The sequence below is a fragment of the Anolis carolinensis genome, chromosome 2, assembly GCF_035594765.1.
Source record: "Anolis carolinensis isolate JA03-04 chromosome 2, rAnoCar3.1.pri, whole genome shotgun sequence".
NCBI classification, from domain to species: Eukaryota; Metazoa; Chordata; class Lepidosauria; order Squamata; family Dactyloidae; genus Anolis; species Anolis carolinensis.
This window is the reverse complement of record NC_085842.1, coordinates 277,421,005-277,438,560: the sequence shown is the minus strand read 5'-3', so window position 1 is coordinate 277,438,560 and position 17,556 is coordinate 277,421,005. Positions and strand designations below refer to the sequence as shown.

The window sequence follows — 17,556 nt, the reverse complement described above, 5'->3', positions numbered from 1 at the left end:
GGGTTTTATCTTTTGGTTTATGTTATTTTGTATTTTTATACAGCACTGAATGTTTGCCTCTCTATATGTTGTAAGTCGCCCTGAGTCCCCACTGGGGAGATAGGGTGGGATAGAAATAAAGTCTCATTCATTCATTCATCCATCACTTGCCTTCTAAAGAAGCAGTTGCTGTACAAAGGCCCCATTGCTGCATTAAACAGAGGGCAGGTTAGCAAGTAGGGATTTATCTCCCTCTCCTGCACAGGGAGAGGGAGATAAAGTAAGGTACGGGTGCAGATAAAACAAAATGAACAGAAGGTAGCATTAATGGGAGGCAATTGCCCCCCCCCCCCCCCCACACACACACACACATTAAGCAGTTGGAGAGCCCATGCTGCCTCTTCTAAAATGGAACCTGGTCTCCCATATCCCCAACTCTGGCAGTTCCATGACAATGTATAACATTGCTATGTTGTTAGGTGAAGCAAATCTACAAAAACAACAGACTATGTGGACTTGAAAGCTAACAGCTGATATAATATCGATAGCCTTCATCTTGTTCCACTGCTTAGTCATTCCAATGGGTCCACTGCATTCTGAACAAACTTTACAAACAGTTCTGCAAAACAGACCTCCCTAAACATTTTTCACTGAAAACAACTGACAATGGAAACTGGAACTGAAAGAGAATAAGTCACATCTTCCAAAATACCCTAAAGACACCAAATTATCTTGAAAGCCAAGTAGAGTCGGTCCTGGTCACCATTTGATGGTACACTCCCAAAAAAACCAGGTGTTGTAGATTACATTTCAGAAGAAGGAACTGGAAAAACTATTTCTACACATTCCTCACATAAAAAACCCTTAGGAATTCATGAGGTCGTGATAAGTCAACAGGAGACATGAAGGCGTGTGTGCACACATACACAGATCACATCTACAATTATAACTTAGTAAAAATGTCATAGGTATGAGACCTTACTCATTGTCTAAATACACCGAAAGGCACGATCAGGGTTGTTTCTTGCAAAACAGGAAGCACACAACTCCCTTATTGGAACAGCTGCAGTACTGTTCTCAGTGCAATCCAAAGGGCTTGTTCTTATCTAAAAAGCCCACATGGTTTGACTCCAGATTATCTGAAGGATTGTATTCTCCCATACAAGCCTGCCTGGGCTCTGAGATCTTCAGGGGATACCACTCTTATAGACAAGCTTCTTGGGGATGTGAACAGTGGTCTTTTGTGATCCGGGGTTCACTTTTTTAGGGAAGTCACACTGGCCTCTCCTTGCTATTCTTCTATCAAAGACTTAAGACATTCCTTTCCAAAAGGCTTCTAGGGAATGTTTTCAAATAAAAGATTTTTAACAGTGTACTGTACTAGTGTTTTATTGCTTTTTAGAAACTTTTATAATTGATATTTTAAATTATATTTTAATATTGCACATAGTTTAATTATCTTTGAAATAGAACCTTTTGTATGTTCTTACATTATGCTTATTTATAGATTGTGCTGCCTTTTAATTATATTAATAACAATAACAATGACACTAGTTTTAAACACATAGGGTTTTCAGAAAATTACTTTGAAACTTCATTATTGCACTCAGCATTTTTGTTATGAGTTAGATCTGACTATGAATGTGATACACTAAAATCACAGAGATATCATTACTGTACTGCATACTTAGATAGCTATAAAACGTTCACTATCAAATCCCTTTGACCTTGTTAGTGTCTGTTCCTTGTTAATCTATGGCAAACATTGTTTATAGATTGCATTTGTTATATAATACGAAAAGGAGAAAGTAAATCCCCTAACAGTTGTTATTGATTCCAGCATTTATGGACTGAGATTTAAGTGCCATTTACAAAACAGAACAGATGCAGATGCTGACAAAAAGGTAAACAATTGTTGCATGGCTTACTGCCAGACTCTGAGCCGATATATTAAACTCCAAGTGAAGCACATTTCCCCACGGATTGCACTTATTGCCACTTCATTTCCTATGTGCACTGTCTCTCTATCGCTGTGCCTGACAGTAAGCTATTTCCAGTTCTTTTGTGACCCCTGAGGCCTAGTGCTACCTCGCACAGCCATTAGCGAAGGGAATTGCATGTGTCTGACACGGCCTGAAACCAATTATTTGATATTTTCTTCAGAATGATTCCCAACTCTGTTGGGAATGAGCAATCATGAAATAATTTACCTCCTGATTTAATTTTTTCCTGCACAAATTAGTTGTAGTCTGAGCTAGCTATACACAGCTGCCAATAACACATCTCTGTCTTATCAAGATTATACTTGAAATGATGAAAGAGGGTGGGGTGAATGGAACAGATTGGGAGATCCTGCCTAAAAAGGCATTGACAAGTTTATCAGATGTAGTGATCACATGTACATTCCGTTGATTGAAAATGAGAGAATCTTAAAGAACTATCATTGCACCAGGGGAATCACATGGATGTGGGCCATTAACAAAGGGTCTTAAGCATTGTCAAATACTGATCTGTATTTCACTTCTCCATAGTTCTTTTAAAACAAAGTAATATGAGAACATCATTTAGTGGGAGTTTTACATTTAAATGAATTTTTAAGTTGCTCTCAAGTTTGGGAAAAAAGCACATTTTTTCGACATTAAATTCTAAGTATGTATCTCTGTTTTCAACTCTCTGCCCAAGGAAGCCAGAACAGCACCCTCCCTGCTGGGCTTCTGGCTACAGCCTAAAACTTTCCTATTAATACAGGCTTTTAAAGATGAAGGATTTTAAGATCAAGTCAGGGGGCGCTGTGGTTTTTAACTTTGAAAATGTTGTAATGGATTTTAATAGTGATTTTAAAAATACTGTTTATATTGAATCCTGTTTTAATATTTGCATATTTGTATATTTTAAATTGTATGCTAATGCTTCTATGTTAAGCCACTTTGAGTCTCCCTTGGGAGAAATAAAGTGGGGTATACATAAATAAACAAACATAATAATAGTAATAATGATAACAATAATAGTCTTTATCATAACTGAAATAATAAAACTAAGATTTGATTTTCTCTCAAAACCCATCACAAATTACTGGGTTGTTATGAACTATGGAGGAACTAAATCAAGAACTACACATACCTTTAGAAAAAGAAAAACTAATCATAAAAGCACTCAGAAACCATGTTCCATAAGCCTGATCCAACTCTGTAAAAATATGGGCTGGGATCCAAAGAACAGTACAATTAGTTCCACATGCCCAGGGGGGCTTTGAGCATGTGTTTCTTGAACAGCAGCTGCCATGCCACATGGCAAACCACTTTTGAAACTAAGGGGTATTTCGAAAGTAGATACTGATTTAACATGGTTCTGCTACTGAAAGAAAAGAAGTCAAAAGTCCCACTGGGCATGCCTTTCAAAAAGGCTAATGGGAAGAAATGTGAACTATTAAGTCTTCTAAAGTCCTTTGCTGTCACATAGGAACCATATTACAATATAAAAACAAACTGATGGGTACAGCACATCTGTGATATGTAGCTGTACTAACATAACTAGAAACAATACATTTCAGTCTTAATACTGATTCTGTATTTTAATTAACACTGTGGAACTGATGGAACTAGACAATACGCTTCACATATAAAACCAATATGTGAAATACAACTGCATTCCTCTCCCCAAATCAGGATAAGAACCACAATGGTCATCCTTTTACCTCTTCAGTTGTTTCTCTCAAAGGTAAGCTGTCACTGGCACCACCAATATGGCCCTAACCTGCATTTGCCTAAAGTAAACTAAAATGAAATGCAATCAAATCATCTAAATCATCTAATTTAGCACAATTTCAATATGAATAAAAATACAGTATAATTGGAGACAAAGTGGAATCTTTCACCTTCAGATCGCAGAAAATTACTTCCCGTGTTTCCCTCATTCCAGTTATAGGAAAATGTGTCTCAAAGGAAGAGGAAGTCAGTTGCGTGGCAAGCATTTTGCGCCATTCCATGCTTTCAGAGTTACATATTAAAGTTATTATGTGGTAAAACAATATATAGACTTAGATATTCATAATTTAAGTCAGGTTAATGAAACGTGGCATTCCAGATGCTGTTGCACTAGAGCAGGGGTCCTCAAATCTTTTAAGTGGAGGACCAGTTCATGGTCCCTCAGATTGTTGAGGGGCCGAATTATCATTTGAAAAAAACCCCGAAAAAATTCCTATGCACACCACATATTATTTGTAGTGTAAACGCCCCCCCCCCAACAACAATTATTTATGTATTTATTTGCTACATTTAAACCCCACCCTCTCTCACCCTGAAGGGGACTCAGAGCAGCTTACAAGTTGTATGTACATACAATATTATATTATTAGCATAGTACAATATTAGCATTATATATAAATATATTGTACTATACCACTATACCGTAATATTAATAGTAATATTACATTTAATATATAATTTATAATTTATATTATTATATTATACAATATTATTATATTGTATTATTATTATTATTAGCCGCCCTGAGTCCCCTATTGGGTGAGAAGGGCGGGGGTAGAAATACTGTAATAAATAAATAAGTTATTATCAATATTGTATGTATACACAATATATTATATTATTACCATAGCACAATATTAATAAATGAAAGAACAATACAATATTTAAAAATAAAAACAGTTTTAACCAACATACTGTAAATCATTCAGGATTTCAATGGGAAGTGTGGGCCTGCTTCTGGCCAATGAGATAGTCTAGTTAAGTAGGATTGTTGTTGTTGTGTGCCTTCAAGTCATTTCAGACTTTGGGCGACCCTAAGTCTAAAACTGAGGGCAGGGGCCAGATAAATGACCTTGGAGGGCCGCATCCGGCCCCCGGGCCTTAGTTTGGGGACCCCTGCACTAGAGCATCTGTTATCTCCCGCCACTGGCTATGCTAACTAGGGCTGATGAAAGATTCCAGTCCAACATTATCTGAGGAGCCAACATTTACAAAAGACAGGCGTTTTACTTCTTTACAATGTATGTCCTATTATTATGGACATACCATGAATGCGGGTATAACATATAAATGAAGTTGAAAGGTTTACAATCTATTTACAACACCTTGACCTACAAACTATTTTCATTTACAACATTTTGACTTATAAAGGTATGATTATTGTACAAAGTTATGAGTTAAGAATCAATATCTCCAAATTTCTAATAAAGAAATTACCATATTCCACCAAATCTAAGGTGCCATCCAGGTTTTGAAGCTTCAATTTTAGAAAAAACAAATTTCTTTGAATATTTGCTAGCATTTCCTCTGCATGTACAATAACTTTTTCTCTATTTCAATGCAACTTTCAGTGCAATCTTTTCTGTGGGATGAGGAAGAAGTGTGAAGAAATTCGAAAAATTCCTCTGCATGAATTTATATAGTATTAAGTCTATGGGCCTGTTGGGGAGTCAGGGGAACAAGGAAGTGGTGCTTAGAAAAATACTGGTAAACCTTCATCTAGTTGAGGACAAAATGGTGGGGGAAAGTTGGAACCATTTGAGTCTGGGGCTCTTCCTCCTCCTCCTCCCTTGGAAGTTTTAAAAAACTTACAAATAAAATCAGCAAATGTAAGGCGCCACCTCATTTTTACGTCCCTTAAATGGGAAAAAGTGCACCTTATTCAACGAAATATGGTGTTTTCAATAGGAAAAATGACAAAGGTAACAAAAAGAGGATCTAGTTTGTACAGGAGGGCATAAGTGAATTAGTGAAACTGTAGTTAAGTGAAACTATGTATAGATGGGTCAGACTGTATTTATTTTATTTTGCTTCTGCAACATTTTTCAAGGGACTTGAAAGGTCAAATGGCCAGATTAGAAATTGACAGATTGAAGGACAAAGAGTAGACAAGAAAGAAAATGAATGCACTTCAGAATTGCTTATGAAGGATGGTAGTGTTTGAAATAATTGTCTTTGTTAGGTTTGAGATTAAACATTTTCAAGAACCCATTTAGCACATTTTTAACACTACAAAACCCACAAATTGGAAATAAATGACAATATGTAATTAATATTTCTCAAAGGAAACACTAAAAATTATTCAGAAATTCCAAGTTTGTCCTTTAATTTCTTTGGTCAGAAGAAAAGTGATCTGATTAACAGATTCCCTCATCCATTAAATGTACATAAAGCATAATTTCTTATGGCAACACTTATGGCAATATAACTATATTACAATACATCTAGCACAGTATAAGCCTTTAGAGAGCCAGCAGAGGGGTGGGGACTTCCATTCCTTAAGTTGATGCCTTTCCCAATTCTCAAAGCCACATAAAAACAGATAAATTGTGCCAGTTGTTAGCAAACAGAATATAAATCCAAACTGTTTTCCTTCAAAAAAAATTACTCAAAGAAAGATCTAATCCATTAAAAATTAGCAAGAGTATTATTATTCAGGCCAATACTGGTTATTCTCTCATCAAATTCCCATCAAGAAATAAAAATATCATTTCCCAACAATCTATGCCATAAATATTTTGAGAATTATAAATCTTGCAGTAAGTGTATTGCACTCATATGTAGAATTACTTTTTAAAACAAGGATAAAACCTATTTTATTAAAAAATAAATTATTATTAAAAGTTTGCTTTATAATGAATGAATGAAGACAATATAATCTTTAAATGTCACATCTAGGTCAATGTGAAATCAGTAATATATGTATATAAGTTAAGTTAATTAGCTTAATACAAAAATGCATCAAGCCAATTAACTTAAAATGTAAATCTAGCATTTGAGACCATAATAGTTAAATATACCCTTTTCATAAATGCCAAAATAACCTTCACCAAAAAAATATTTTTAATATGAGCAATTCCTTAAGAAAATTTCCTAAAGCTAACCAAGCCTTGCATTAATGAAGGTACACAAAATGCCCCACAACTTAATAGTATCTCAGCAAGGAGCACCTAATTAAGTTCTACTCCGGAGACAGTTGATATGTGTTGAAAAGAATAACATAAAGAGTCATATAACAATTTTCTTGTCAAACAATACTGTAGAAACCTTAGGAACCTCTTCAGGAGACCTTTTAGAAGCCCTTCTTCTTCTGGCTTTCATAGTCCTCTTTGGTTTCCTTTACACACTACTGTATGTTCCTAAGAAAAACCAACTTAATAATTCTCTCTCAACTTCTTTGTCACAATCTTTTTTTTATTAAAGAGAGTACTCTAATATATAAATCTCAGACTGACCTCTGACCACTCAGGAGAAATCGAATTGAAGAGTAAATCACTTTCATCTTTTATACTTGGGAGGAGAATGCAATAATTAGGGGGCATGGTGAGTTAAATGTTCTTTTCACCCTTAGGAAGAACACCCAGGTGCGCAAAGGAAGCTTTGAGATGAAAATAATTAGTGTTTCCTAATTGGAAATATTCTGGAAAAATGACCAAAATTTGAATTGCTTTTTTGTTTGTAAAATATGCATAAGAAATAAAGTCACAGATATTAAGCTTAGGAACACTCAAAGTATACAATGTCTACATAAAATATTTACCTCAAATTTAGATATTTAAACTGAATATATTAATAAATTGGTTCCTAGGAGGGGAAACTCAAGAATAATGAGGTTCTACATAAATCAGCTTTTAAATATGGTAAAGGTTAATAACAAAATTCTATTACTGAGCTTCATATTATAATAATAATAAGTGGTGTGAAGTAACAGTGAAGTATTTTGGAACGCTACCAGTTTTGACAGGTTTTCAGTGAAACAATTTTATGAACCTAACATTACTTCCTTCCCCAGAATCTTGTAAATCGTTAAGCATAGGATAAAATCCAATGTCACATGAAAAATGCCATGTTCCCAACCCAATGGAGAAGATGTCAATAGCAGGCAGAGTAATGGAGGAGTTTTCTCTCTCTCAATTTCTAATGAAAGCAATTCTGTTGGTTATAGGAATTAACTGGATAACTGGATATAGGAAGTAACTTAAGCATTTTAAAGTACTTTTCTCCTAAAAACATATTCATATATTCGACTTATGACACTAACATTGTTATTAAGTTTATTTCATTATTTCCCTAAAACTTCATCCACATATTTGCAAGCAGTTCATCACAGAACCATCTGATGTCTGACACACTGATAGATCCTAAATATATACTAGTAAAATTCACAGAGATTCTGTTAAACACTCCAGAAATTATTGAGTTGAATCTTAGTTTGGCAAACGTAATCTTCTCATTTCCACCTTTCCAAAATGAATTAAACTTGATTCATCAGCGGTGATCTGTCACTTTATGTTCTTTCTAGAATAAGAAATCATAATATTTTTCTAAGATAAAATTCTGTGAACTGCTAACTGAACAAACAAAAAAAGAAATCTACAAAATGGCTACTATTTTCCAGTTGTAATTTCTTATTAACATTTTTCTGCGCAATTAAAATTGCTTGTTCAGTTAACATCTTGAAACAGAATGAAGAATCTGGCAGCATATTTGTTTGATAATATAAATAATGAATGAATAAACTATTTCAATTTACTTGGATCTTTTGAAACAGCAAGGATTGTTCAACACTTTTGCTGTAACAGTCAAATATAATAGAACCAACTTTATAGTGTCAATTAGAAGTGCACTGGTTCAATTCCATGTGGGAATGGTTCAGAGAAGATAATTATTTGCCCAAAAGTTTGAGTATTATCACTCTTCCACTGGGCAACCCTGATTAAATTCTTTCAAAGGAAGCATGTCATCCACACCATCAAAAATAAGGTTATTTTGAAATGGATGTGGGAAACAGTTTTGCATTTTTTTAAAAAATAACTGAATCATGGTTGCCCCTGAGGAAGCTATAATACTTGCAGCCTGTTGAGCAATGATTCATCTTCTGACTTAAAAGATTTCTGTCCCTTTCGTTCAGGCAAGTGGTGCTTTTTTCCCTACTCCATCAACCAATTCAGTTTGAACTTATTAAGAATTGTACTTTGTTTCTATGAGCAATCAATACTGAATTTACCTTAAGACTGTGAATATTCTATTTAAAAGATATTGGTGATTCAAGCCATATGCAACCTTCCAGCTTAAAAGTTGCTTGCAAATCCATTACAACTTGTATCCTCGGTTCGCTTCTGACTCGAGAAAAAAAGCTTAAAAGTTGTTGTTTTAACTTCCTATTTTAATTTTTTCCTAAAGCTGTTCTGTCTGGTGAAATTTCAGTCTAATATCATGTATGCCTTTATTGAATGAGTGAATTCTCTCCCCCCCCTCTCTCTCATACATATACACACACATTCACACAAGAATTTTTCAATTTCTTTTGTTCTGAGTAGCAGAGAAAAGGGAAGTAATTTTTGCTAGTATGATACTTGTAGTATGGGTATTACTTATGAAATCATTTAGCATACTACTTATTCTACAGTTCCTAAGGGAAACTGTGAAATAGCATGTACACACTCACGTAAACACAGCATTGGCAATTTAGTTTTAAAGAAGGGAAGAACTAAGTATCCTTATCTGTTTAAAAAACAGCAACAAAATGGACATTCAAAAATTATAATTGAAACAAGCAGAGAAAACGCTTTGGATAGCACAGAGAAGGGTTAACGCCCCTGTGGTGTTTCTTTTGCTATCCATGTTCCTTTTTCAGAAGATTTCACCTCATTTTCTGTCCCTGTGAGAACTGGATTTTGAAAAGTTTGGCTTGTAGTGGAAACAAGAATTGGGTATAAAACTTAAGTGGAGACACCTTTTTATTGGGAGGGAATTTCCTTTCCTAGGGGTAGATTTCTCTCACTTCCTGCTGTCTCACCCCTGTTCTATCTATGAGTCATTTGAAAGTTGGATGTTTGTAACTCGGGAACTGCCTGTATAATGTTGGGAGAGGGGTAACTTTGGTGTAAAAGGATGCCCTTTGGTTGTAGCACAGACAGGTTGCTGGAGATTAACTATTATTTTAATAAATATAAAGTTAAAATGTTAGACTTTCTGAACTCAATAACAAGGTGTTTCTTTGCTTCATCCATAATTCAATTTATGGTATTTTTAGTAAGGTCAGGTTGCTTACCTGTAACCATGTTTCTTCGAGTGTATTCTGTGAATTCACACTAATGGAGAAGGCTGTGCCTGTGCAGGCTCCAATGGAAACCCTTCCAAGTTAAAGATTGAATTTTGGCGGTAACCACGCCTCATCCCTGCAGGGCATATAAGACAGCCCTGGGTGTCCGCTCTCCAGTTCCTGTGCCGCAAAGACAATGAGAAAGGGAGAGGTTTGCCAGTGGGGATGGAAGGGCAGGTTTGTGTGAATACACAGAGTACACTCGATGAAACATGGATACAGGTAAGCAACCTGACCTTTTTCTTCGTGTACTCTGTGAACGCACACTAATGGAGACTAGCAAGCTAAGGTCCAGGATGGTGGGACAGAGCAAACCCGACAACGAGTTGAATGTCCAAACCCAATATTTATTAGGACACAAAAAGGGAGTAAGGCACAATGTGAAACGAGGTCAACATATCGACTGAGTGCATATAAGATAAGACATAGCAATGTCAAAGTGATAAGTAGAAACCCGAAGTGGGTCGGGGAAAAGTGCAAATAGAGACAACAGTATCTCCAAAAGGAGAAAAACAAGGCGTAACCTGTCCTTAAAATAGGACTGAGAGGTAAACAGACCTCTAACAGTATAAATTGCTGCAGAGGAAGAAAGAGCAATGCAAGCAGCGTTGACACAGTGTAATCACGTAAACATTGTGAAAAAGAGAAATAAAACTTGTTATACAAACAAAAACACTTGGTGTAACATTCGTCCTCTTCCTCTCCCTCCCCCCCCTTTTTTTAAAGGTAAGTGTTCTGTAGGGGAAAAATAAGATCCCTTAGGACAAGCAGGGGGACAAAACTGACCTGGCAAAAGCAGAGTCTTCTCGGGCCTTACAGTCCATACTATAGTGGGAAACAAACGTTAAGGGGTTCGACCAGACTGCTGCTTTGCAAATAGAGTCGAGAGGGGTGCCCCTGAGAAAAGCAGTTGAGGTAGAGAGGCCCCTCGTCAATCTCGGGCGGACCGACAGAGGAGGACGATGTTTTGCCAGCTTGTAAGCGAGTTCAATGGCTTGCGCGATCCAGTGGGAGAGCCTCTGGGAGGAAACTGGGTTACCTAGCTTGTCCGGGGCATAAGCGACAAAGAGTTTTGGCATCCTGCGTGTTGTCCTAGTTCGGTCTCTATAAAAGAGAAGAGTCCTCCTGACATCCAGAAGCTGAAGTCTCCATTCGAGCAGAGATGAAGGGTTAGGAAAAAAGGCTGGGGGCACAATGTCTTGGCTGAGGTGAAAGGCAGAGACCACCTTAGGGAGAAAGGTGATATCTGGATGGAGGACGGCACGGTCGTGGTGGAAGCGAAGATAAGGTTCATCCACTCTAAGAGCTGCCAGTTCCGAGGGCCTACGGGCCGAAGTGACTGCAACCAAGAAGGCTACCTTCCATGAAAGCAGGTGAAGATCTGCTGAGGCCAAGGGCTCGAAAGGGGAGGATGTGAGTTGAGATAACACGAGTTCGAGGCTCCAACCAGGCGTTGGTGACTGCATCAGAGGACAAAGGTTATTGTAGCCCCTTAAAAAGGTCTTTATGAGATGATTCCCGAACAGGAAGAGCTGACCATGACATTGAAAACACCAAGACAGGGCTGCCAAATAGGATTTCATAGAGGCCAAAGACAGCCTTCGTTCCGCGAGAGTAAGCAGGAAATCCAGGACCACTGGTACTGAGGTTGGGAAAACGTTGATGTTTCGGGATCGAAAGAAGGCACAAAACCGAAAGATTTTGTAGGCATAGGCCTTGGTCGTAGCAGGTTTGTGGGCTGCGCGGAGAACCGCTTGGAGGTCTGAATGGAGGGAGCTCAGGTGAGAATCCTCCATGCAGTGAGATGGAGAGACGGGATGTCCGGGTAGAGGATTTGACCATTCTGCCTGGTCATGTCGCACCTCAGAATAGTTCACCTTGCTATAGATATCCAGTCAGACACAGAGGAAAGTCTTTTGAAGTTTTATTAGGCAAAGCAATTATATAAATCAAAGCAGGCAGTAGAAAAAGGTTTTCAAAGTTGCAAGGAAAAAGTCAATAAGAATCCAAACACATCATAAGTCATGAAAGGTCCATGAGTCCATAAACACAGCAAAACTAATACTCCATGAGGCAAGGCAATAGTCTGTAGTAATAATCCATGAAGCAAGGCAGTAGTCCGTAGATCCCAAAAACAAGGCCCAAAAGTACAAAGATCCAGGAGGCATGAAACGAGAACATCCACACAGATGAAGCGAGGATTTGCTTTGACAAAGAGCTATCTGTGAAACACACTTTTAAAAGCAACCCAGAAAGGCATTTCTTTTTCCAGAACTGGCCTCTTTCTTTCCCGCCAGTCTCTCACTTCTTCGGACCTGAGAACCCCTCCAAGATAGACGGTCCTCCCTAGATAAATCAATGCTTATACTATCGTTATCTTGCACCTGAGACAGAGCTGAGCTCTCTCACTCATTGACCGGGACTTGAGAATTCTCTAGCTCATTATTCCCATGAGAATGTCAGCCTGTCTGTTATCTATAGTGTCTGAGGTCAACAGTTCATTCTGCTCAAACTGCAATTCTCCAGCCTCTGAGTCAGCCTGCATTTCAACTTCTGACTCTACTGGCTCTTGAATCTGAAATCCAAAATCCCCTTCCTCATCTTGACTCTGGTTAGCCTGTGGCTGGGTCACAACAGGTCAGAAGGTGAAGCAGAGACGGAAGAGGACGAAAGGTCTCCCTGGAGAGGTGAAGAATGGGCCAGATACCACGGCTGTCGCGCCCATGCTGGGGTAATCAGAATCGCTGTAGCCGAGGCGAGGCAGAGTCTCTCTAACACCCTCGGTATCAGAGGGAAGGGAGAGAACAAGTAGAGTGGTTCTATCAACCAGTCCAGAAGAAAGGCGTCCCCGAAGCATCCGGGAAACGAAGCCGGAGGAAGTATCGCCCTGTATTGAGGTAGCTGTGTGTTTTGAGGAGAGGTGAAGAGGTCAAGAGTTGGCCATCCCCAGTCACGAAAAAGAGCGTGGAGAGTGTCAGGGTCGAGCTGCCACTCATGGGAGGAGCTCATCATCCTGCTCAGGGCATCGGCTAGGCCATTCTGGAGGCCCAGGAGATGGAGCGCCAGTATGGAGACGTCATGAGCTATGCACCACTGCCAGATCTGGAGGGAGAGACATCAGCTTTCTCTAACCTGTGCCGCCCTGTTTGTTGATGTAGAACATCACCACTGTGTTGTCCATTTGAATCAGAACAGTCTTGTGAAGAATCAGGCGGGCAAAGGCCATCAGAGCCTTGAAGATGGTGAGGAGTTCCAGAAAGTTTATATGGTGGGGAAAAAGCTGCTGACAAGACTGCCGATGCCCCAAGCATTGGTACCCTGACCACTGTTTGAGTAGAGTAGTGGGGTGAGTCCTGTATTTCACCTTCAGATGACTGCTGAGGGGGGGGACACTGAGAAGCAGCTTGAGGTTGCTGGGCCGGTTCAATAGGAGAAGATCTTCTTGACAAAGTCGCCGAGGAAGAAGGAACATTTTTCCACGAGGAGGCCGAGGAAGAAGAGAGTTGGGTCATCCGCCTCTTCGCTGGAGGCTGTTTAGAGGGCGCCCTCATAGATTTGCCTGGTGTTGGAGGAACTGGGCTGACCGATTGGGCGCGTCGAGATTCCTCTTGGGCCCTCTTAAAAGCGATCCTCATGGCTGAGGTTGAAGGCAGGGAACCCAATTGGAGCGAACCGAAGTCACTGAAGCTAAGGAGCTCAAGGTCGAGGAGGGTCCCACCCTACCTGACCGAGTCGACACAGTAGCTGTAGTCAGCGTGCACGGTGGTTTTGAAAGCTTAGCCACCTTAGAAGACCTGGAGGTCCTGGAGGAAACTAAAGGTGCCTTGGCGGCCGGTGCCGACATCACTCTTGAGATGGAATGAATGGGGTCCAGCGCGAGCGACCTCTCGTAGAGTGCCACCCTAAGTCTGACTGCTCTGTTCTTCCTCGCCTGGGCAGTGAGAGCTAGGCAAAAACAGCAAGTACCGACAACATGGGCCTCGCCAAGGCAAAGAAGACACTTGTCGGGAATCTTAGCGGCACACTGAGTGCAGCGCTTGAAGCGCGTGGTAGACATCAGAATGAAGAGTCTGAAGTGAGCCTTGCGGCAGAAAAAAAGGAACTGGAGAGCGGACGCCCAGGGCTCTTATATGCCCTGCGGGGAGGGGGGCATGGTTACTGCTAAAATTCAAACTTTAGCTTGGAAGACTTTCTGTTGGAGCCTGCGCAGGCGCAGCCTTCTCCATTAGTGTGCATTCACAGAGTACATGAAGAGAAAATGTATTGTCATCAGAAAATGAAGTCTAGACTTCATTAAAAAAACAAGCAAAAGGACCAATGTTTACTTAGATACTGAATTAACCTTTAGAATGAGATGCTCAACTGCAGGAGGCAAGAGGACTGAGCAATCCTGAAAGAGACCATCACAAAAATATTACAATTTTGCCCCCAGTGTCCAACAGTAAATGACTAGAAGCCACTTACTGTTAAAGTTCTGCTTGAGAAAAAGGCCCATTTTTGCCTAACTGGTGTGCAAGATGGGGATGTGACCATTTGACCCCTACCACTCATAGGAAGCATTTGTGGGCAAAAATGTGACTCCTCAGGGATGAAAATTGTTAAGGGGTTCGGTATATCGCTCACACTTTGTACACCCCTTCTATAGAATATAATGTGATCTTACAGAAAGAGTGCAGAAAATATGACATTTCTAAAACACAAAAACCATGGCTTCATTTATCTGTGAAGAGCAATTGTATAAAACAGTTTAAATACCCACAGAAGAGAAAGTTTCCTCATTTTTACTCATCCTGCTCTTTCATAACACTTGGATGACTTTTTTACCTACAGCTCCAGACTGAGGGATATTGATTGAGGAGGAAGTTAACTTTCAATGTTGGCCTTTGAACTGGCTATAAATAAGCAGCCAGGTGAAGGAGAGAGTTTCTTCTGCTCTTCATGCCACTTCTGGCAGGCAACAGTCTCAGTGGGTCTATTCCACATATCTATCAGCAATTACAATCTTGATAGGTGATCCCTGTGCTAAGGATAATAGCGCTCTGCTATGGAAGTTGCACATAGTGACTTCTGAAAGCAATCGAGGAAACAGTATTACATAACTGGCACAAATTGCTATTAAAATAATTAATATTAGATGGAAATATGAATGAGGGCACTCCTCATTCTGTAAATATTCTATAATTGTCTGAAGAGAACAGTGAACCTACAGATGACACAATGATAAATTAATCTGGTCTAGTCTAACTCTATGGTTTGCATACACTTAAACATATAATCTAATCTGTGAAAAATACACAGTGTTAAGCAAACCATGCCATATTCCTTCATTTACATCCTTCCTTCAGTTGTAGCCATAGATAAAGACAATACAACCATAGACATAAACAAAATCTCACTAACCCCCAACATGAGCTGTTCCTCTGTGCTTCTTTGAGCTCTTGTTTGACTTAGCACCATGCAATGCATTTTCTTTAAACTGGAGCTCACACAGTGTTTCAAGAAGAATAGTCATTTCTTCAGTGATGGTGTCCAAATAAGTTTCATTAATAAATTTCACTGTTGAAGATGGATCAATAATTCCATTTAGTATATACAGGTCTTCTTTTATCATTGCACACAAGATAGGAATTGAACTTTCATAACCATGAACCATTTTTTCAAAGTTTGTTTCACCACTGCTTTCTAGAACACATTTCTGCAAAAGATCACTAACCAATTTATTCTGCATTTTCTGATATTTGGCTAGCACTTCTGATTCAGGATAAAGAAATAAAAGCTGTTGTAGACACTGGATTTTAAACTGCAGCCGCTGTTGTAAAGCACCATTGCTTGTTTCCTGATGATTTTGGAGCTGGTTTACTAAGAAACGTCGAAGATGTAATCGCACATCATTCCAAATGCACTGAACATCCACCGTTGAATCATCTTCAACACCATGAAGCGAAGTGCTGGATGTAAACTCAAAAGATGCTCCACTTGGAGTACAGGGAAATAAAACACCACATTGACTGGAGAGATCAAGGAGAAAGTGAAGAATAATTTCTTCTTGGTTTTGTTCATTTTTCAACAAGTTTTGCTGAAAGAAGATAAATAATAGTAAGTTAAGATGCTATATCTATAAAGAGCCCAAATAAAATAAATGAACCAAATCCCATCTGATCTTGGGTCAGCTCTATTTAGTAATTGGATGGGAAACCAACAATGAATAACTGGTGCTATGGTCTATATTGCAAAGGAAGGAACTAGCAAAACCATCTCTGAGTATTCCTTGTCTTAGAAACTTAACTGGGTCGCACTGAACAGGTGACTTGAAGATACATACAGTGGATCCCAGCTATCAACTGGGATTGGATTCCATAGCAACAACTCTGGATACTTAAGTCCCCTTAAGTATGCTATCTCTTATGTAAAATGGAGAAAAAATACCTTCAAGCCATGGTGGGCTGAATCCATGGATACAAAATCCATGGATACAGAGGGCCAGCTGTATACACAAAACATTATATGAACAACTATTTAAAATAAACAATACACCTTCTTAAAATGCTAACCACCATTAACTATTATCTACAAAACAGTATTCCTTTATATTTCTTTTATTATCTACTTCTCTATAGTCATTCTTCTCTTCAGATGAACTAAGCATAACCTACTATACTAAGAAAGAAAGCAAAAAATGCCTCAGGCTGCAATCTTACACTTCTTAACAAACTGCACGATGATGCTATAACACATGAATTACTCCACGTATAAGTTGCAATGAATGCAACAGGGCTTACTCCTGAGTAGACATGCATAGGATTACACTGATAACTTCAGCACTTTCTGGTTCTCTTTGAAGACTGTTTGTAACTATATTAGAGGAAAGCATTAAACATGTGTAAAGACCTATAGAACACAATGGATTCAGTCATATCTGGAGCTGATCCTTCCAAATCAATGTAATTTAATTAAACATGATTAATGTATCTCAACATGTTCACTCAAATTTAGATCCAAAGATTAGTAATATATTTTATAATATAATGGGGTTAGTTAATGTGTATATGGTGCCCAAGAATATTAGAACAGGTTTTCTTAATATTCAGCCCTCTGAAAATGATTTAAAAAGCAATGTTTAAGCAATTGTAACTTCTCATAATATTGTGAAAAATGCTCTTCTATTAAAAATCATAAAAACCAAATAACTATCAAACTAGCCAATAGACTTCGCTCCTATAAAATATGAATCCAAAAATGTCTTCTACAAGCAAGTTCCAGTGCTGCTTTTGAAGCTTAAACAGAAACATTTTAAATTACAAAAGCCTATCCAACCTAAGGAGTGTTCAAAGTCTTTTCAAATTGAAAATATATCCCTAAAATGGTCACCAGGAGGCTTGCACAAACCATCTTGGAGTTGGTACTCCTAAAAGAAGAGTTCCCGCAGCTGTCTTTGAAGCTTTGCAAGCTTAGTTTCACATTTCAAAGTCTTTTTGAACACTGCCTATG

At 38.6% G+C, this 17,556-nt stretch overlaps 1 protein-coding gene across 6 annotated transcripts in view; it reads right to left on the bottom strand.

Moving 5' to 3' along the window:
- The window catches only part of kiaa0825 (KIAA0825 ortholog), a 266,901-nt gene that overhangs the window by 191,494 nt on the left and 57,851 nt on the right, over positions 1-17,556 (bottom strand). For 5 of the 6 annotated variants that reach the window (XR_010003921.1, XR_010003920.1, XM_008103055.3 and 2 more), the window contains exon 4: positions 15,469-16,144. Coding sequence is in view for 4 of the 6 variants with exons in the window: in XM_008103055.3 (XP_008101262.1) it covers positions 15,469-16,144 (676 nt within the window). In the remaining 2 variants the exon portion in view is untranslated. Of the gene's footprint in view, positions 1-6,041; positions 15,136-15,468; positions 16,145-17,556 lie in introns of those variants that run through there. The other variant, XM_008103056.3, reaches the window with a different exon arrangement.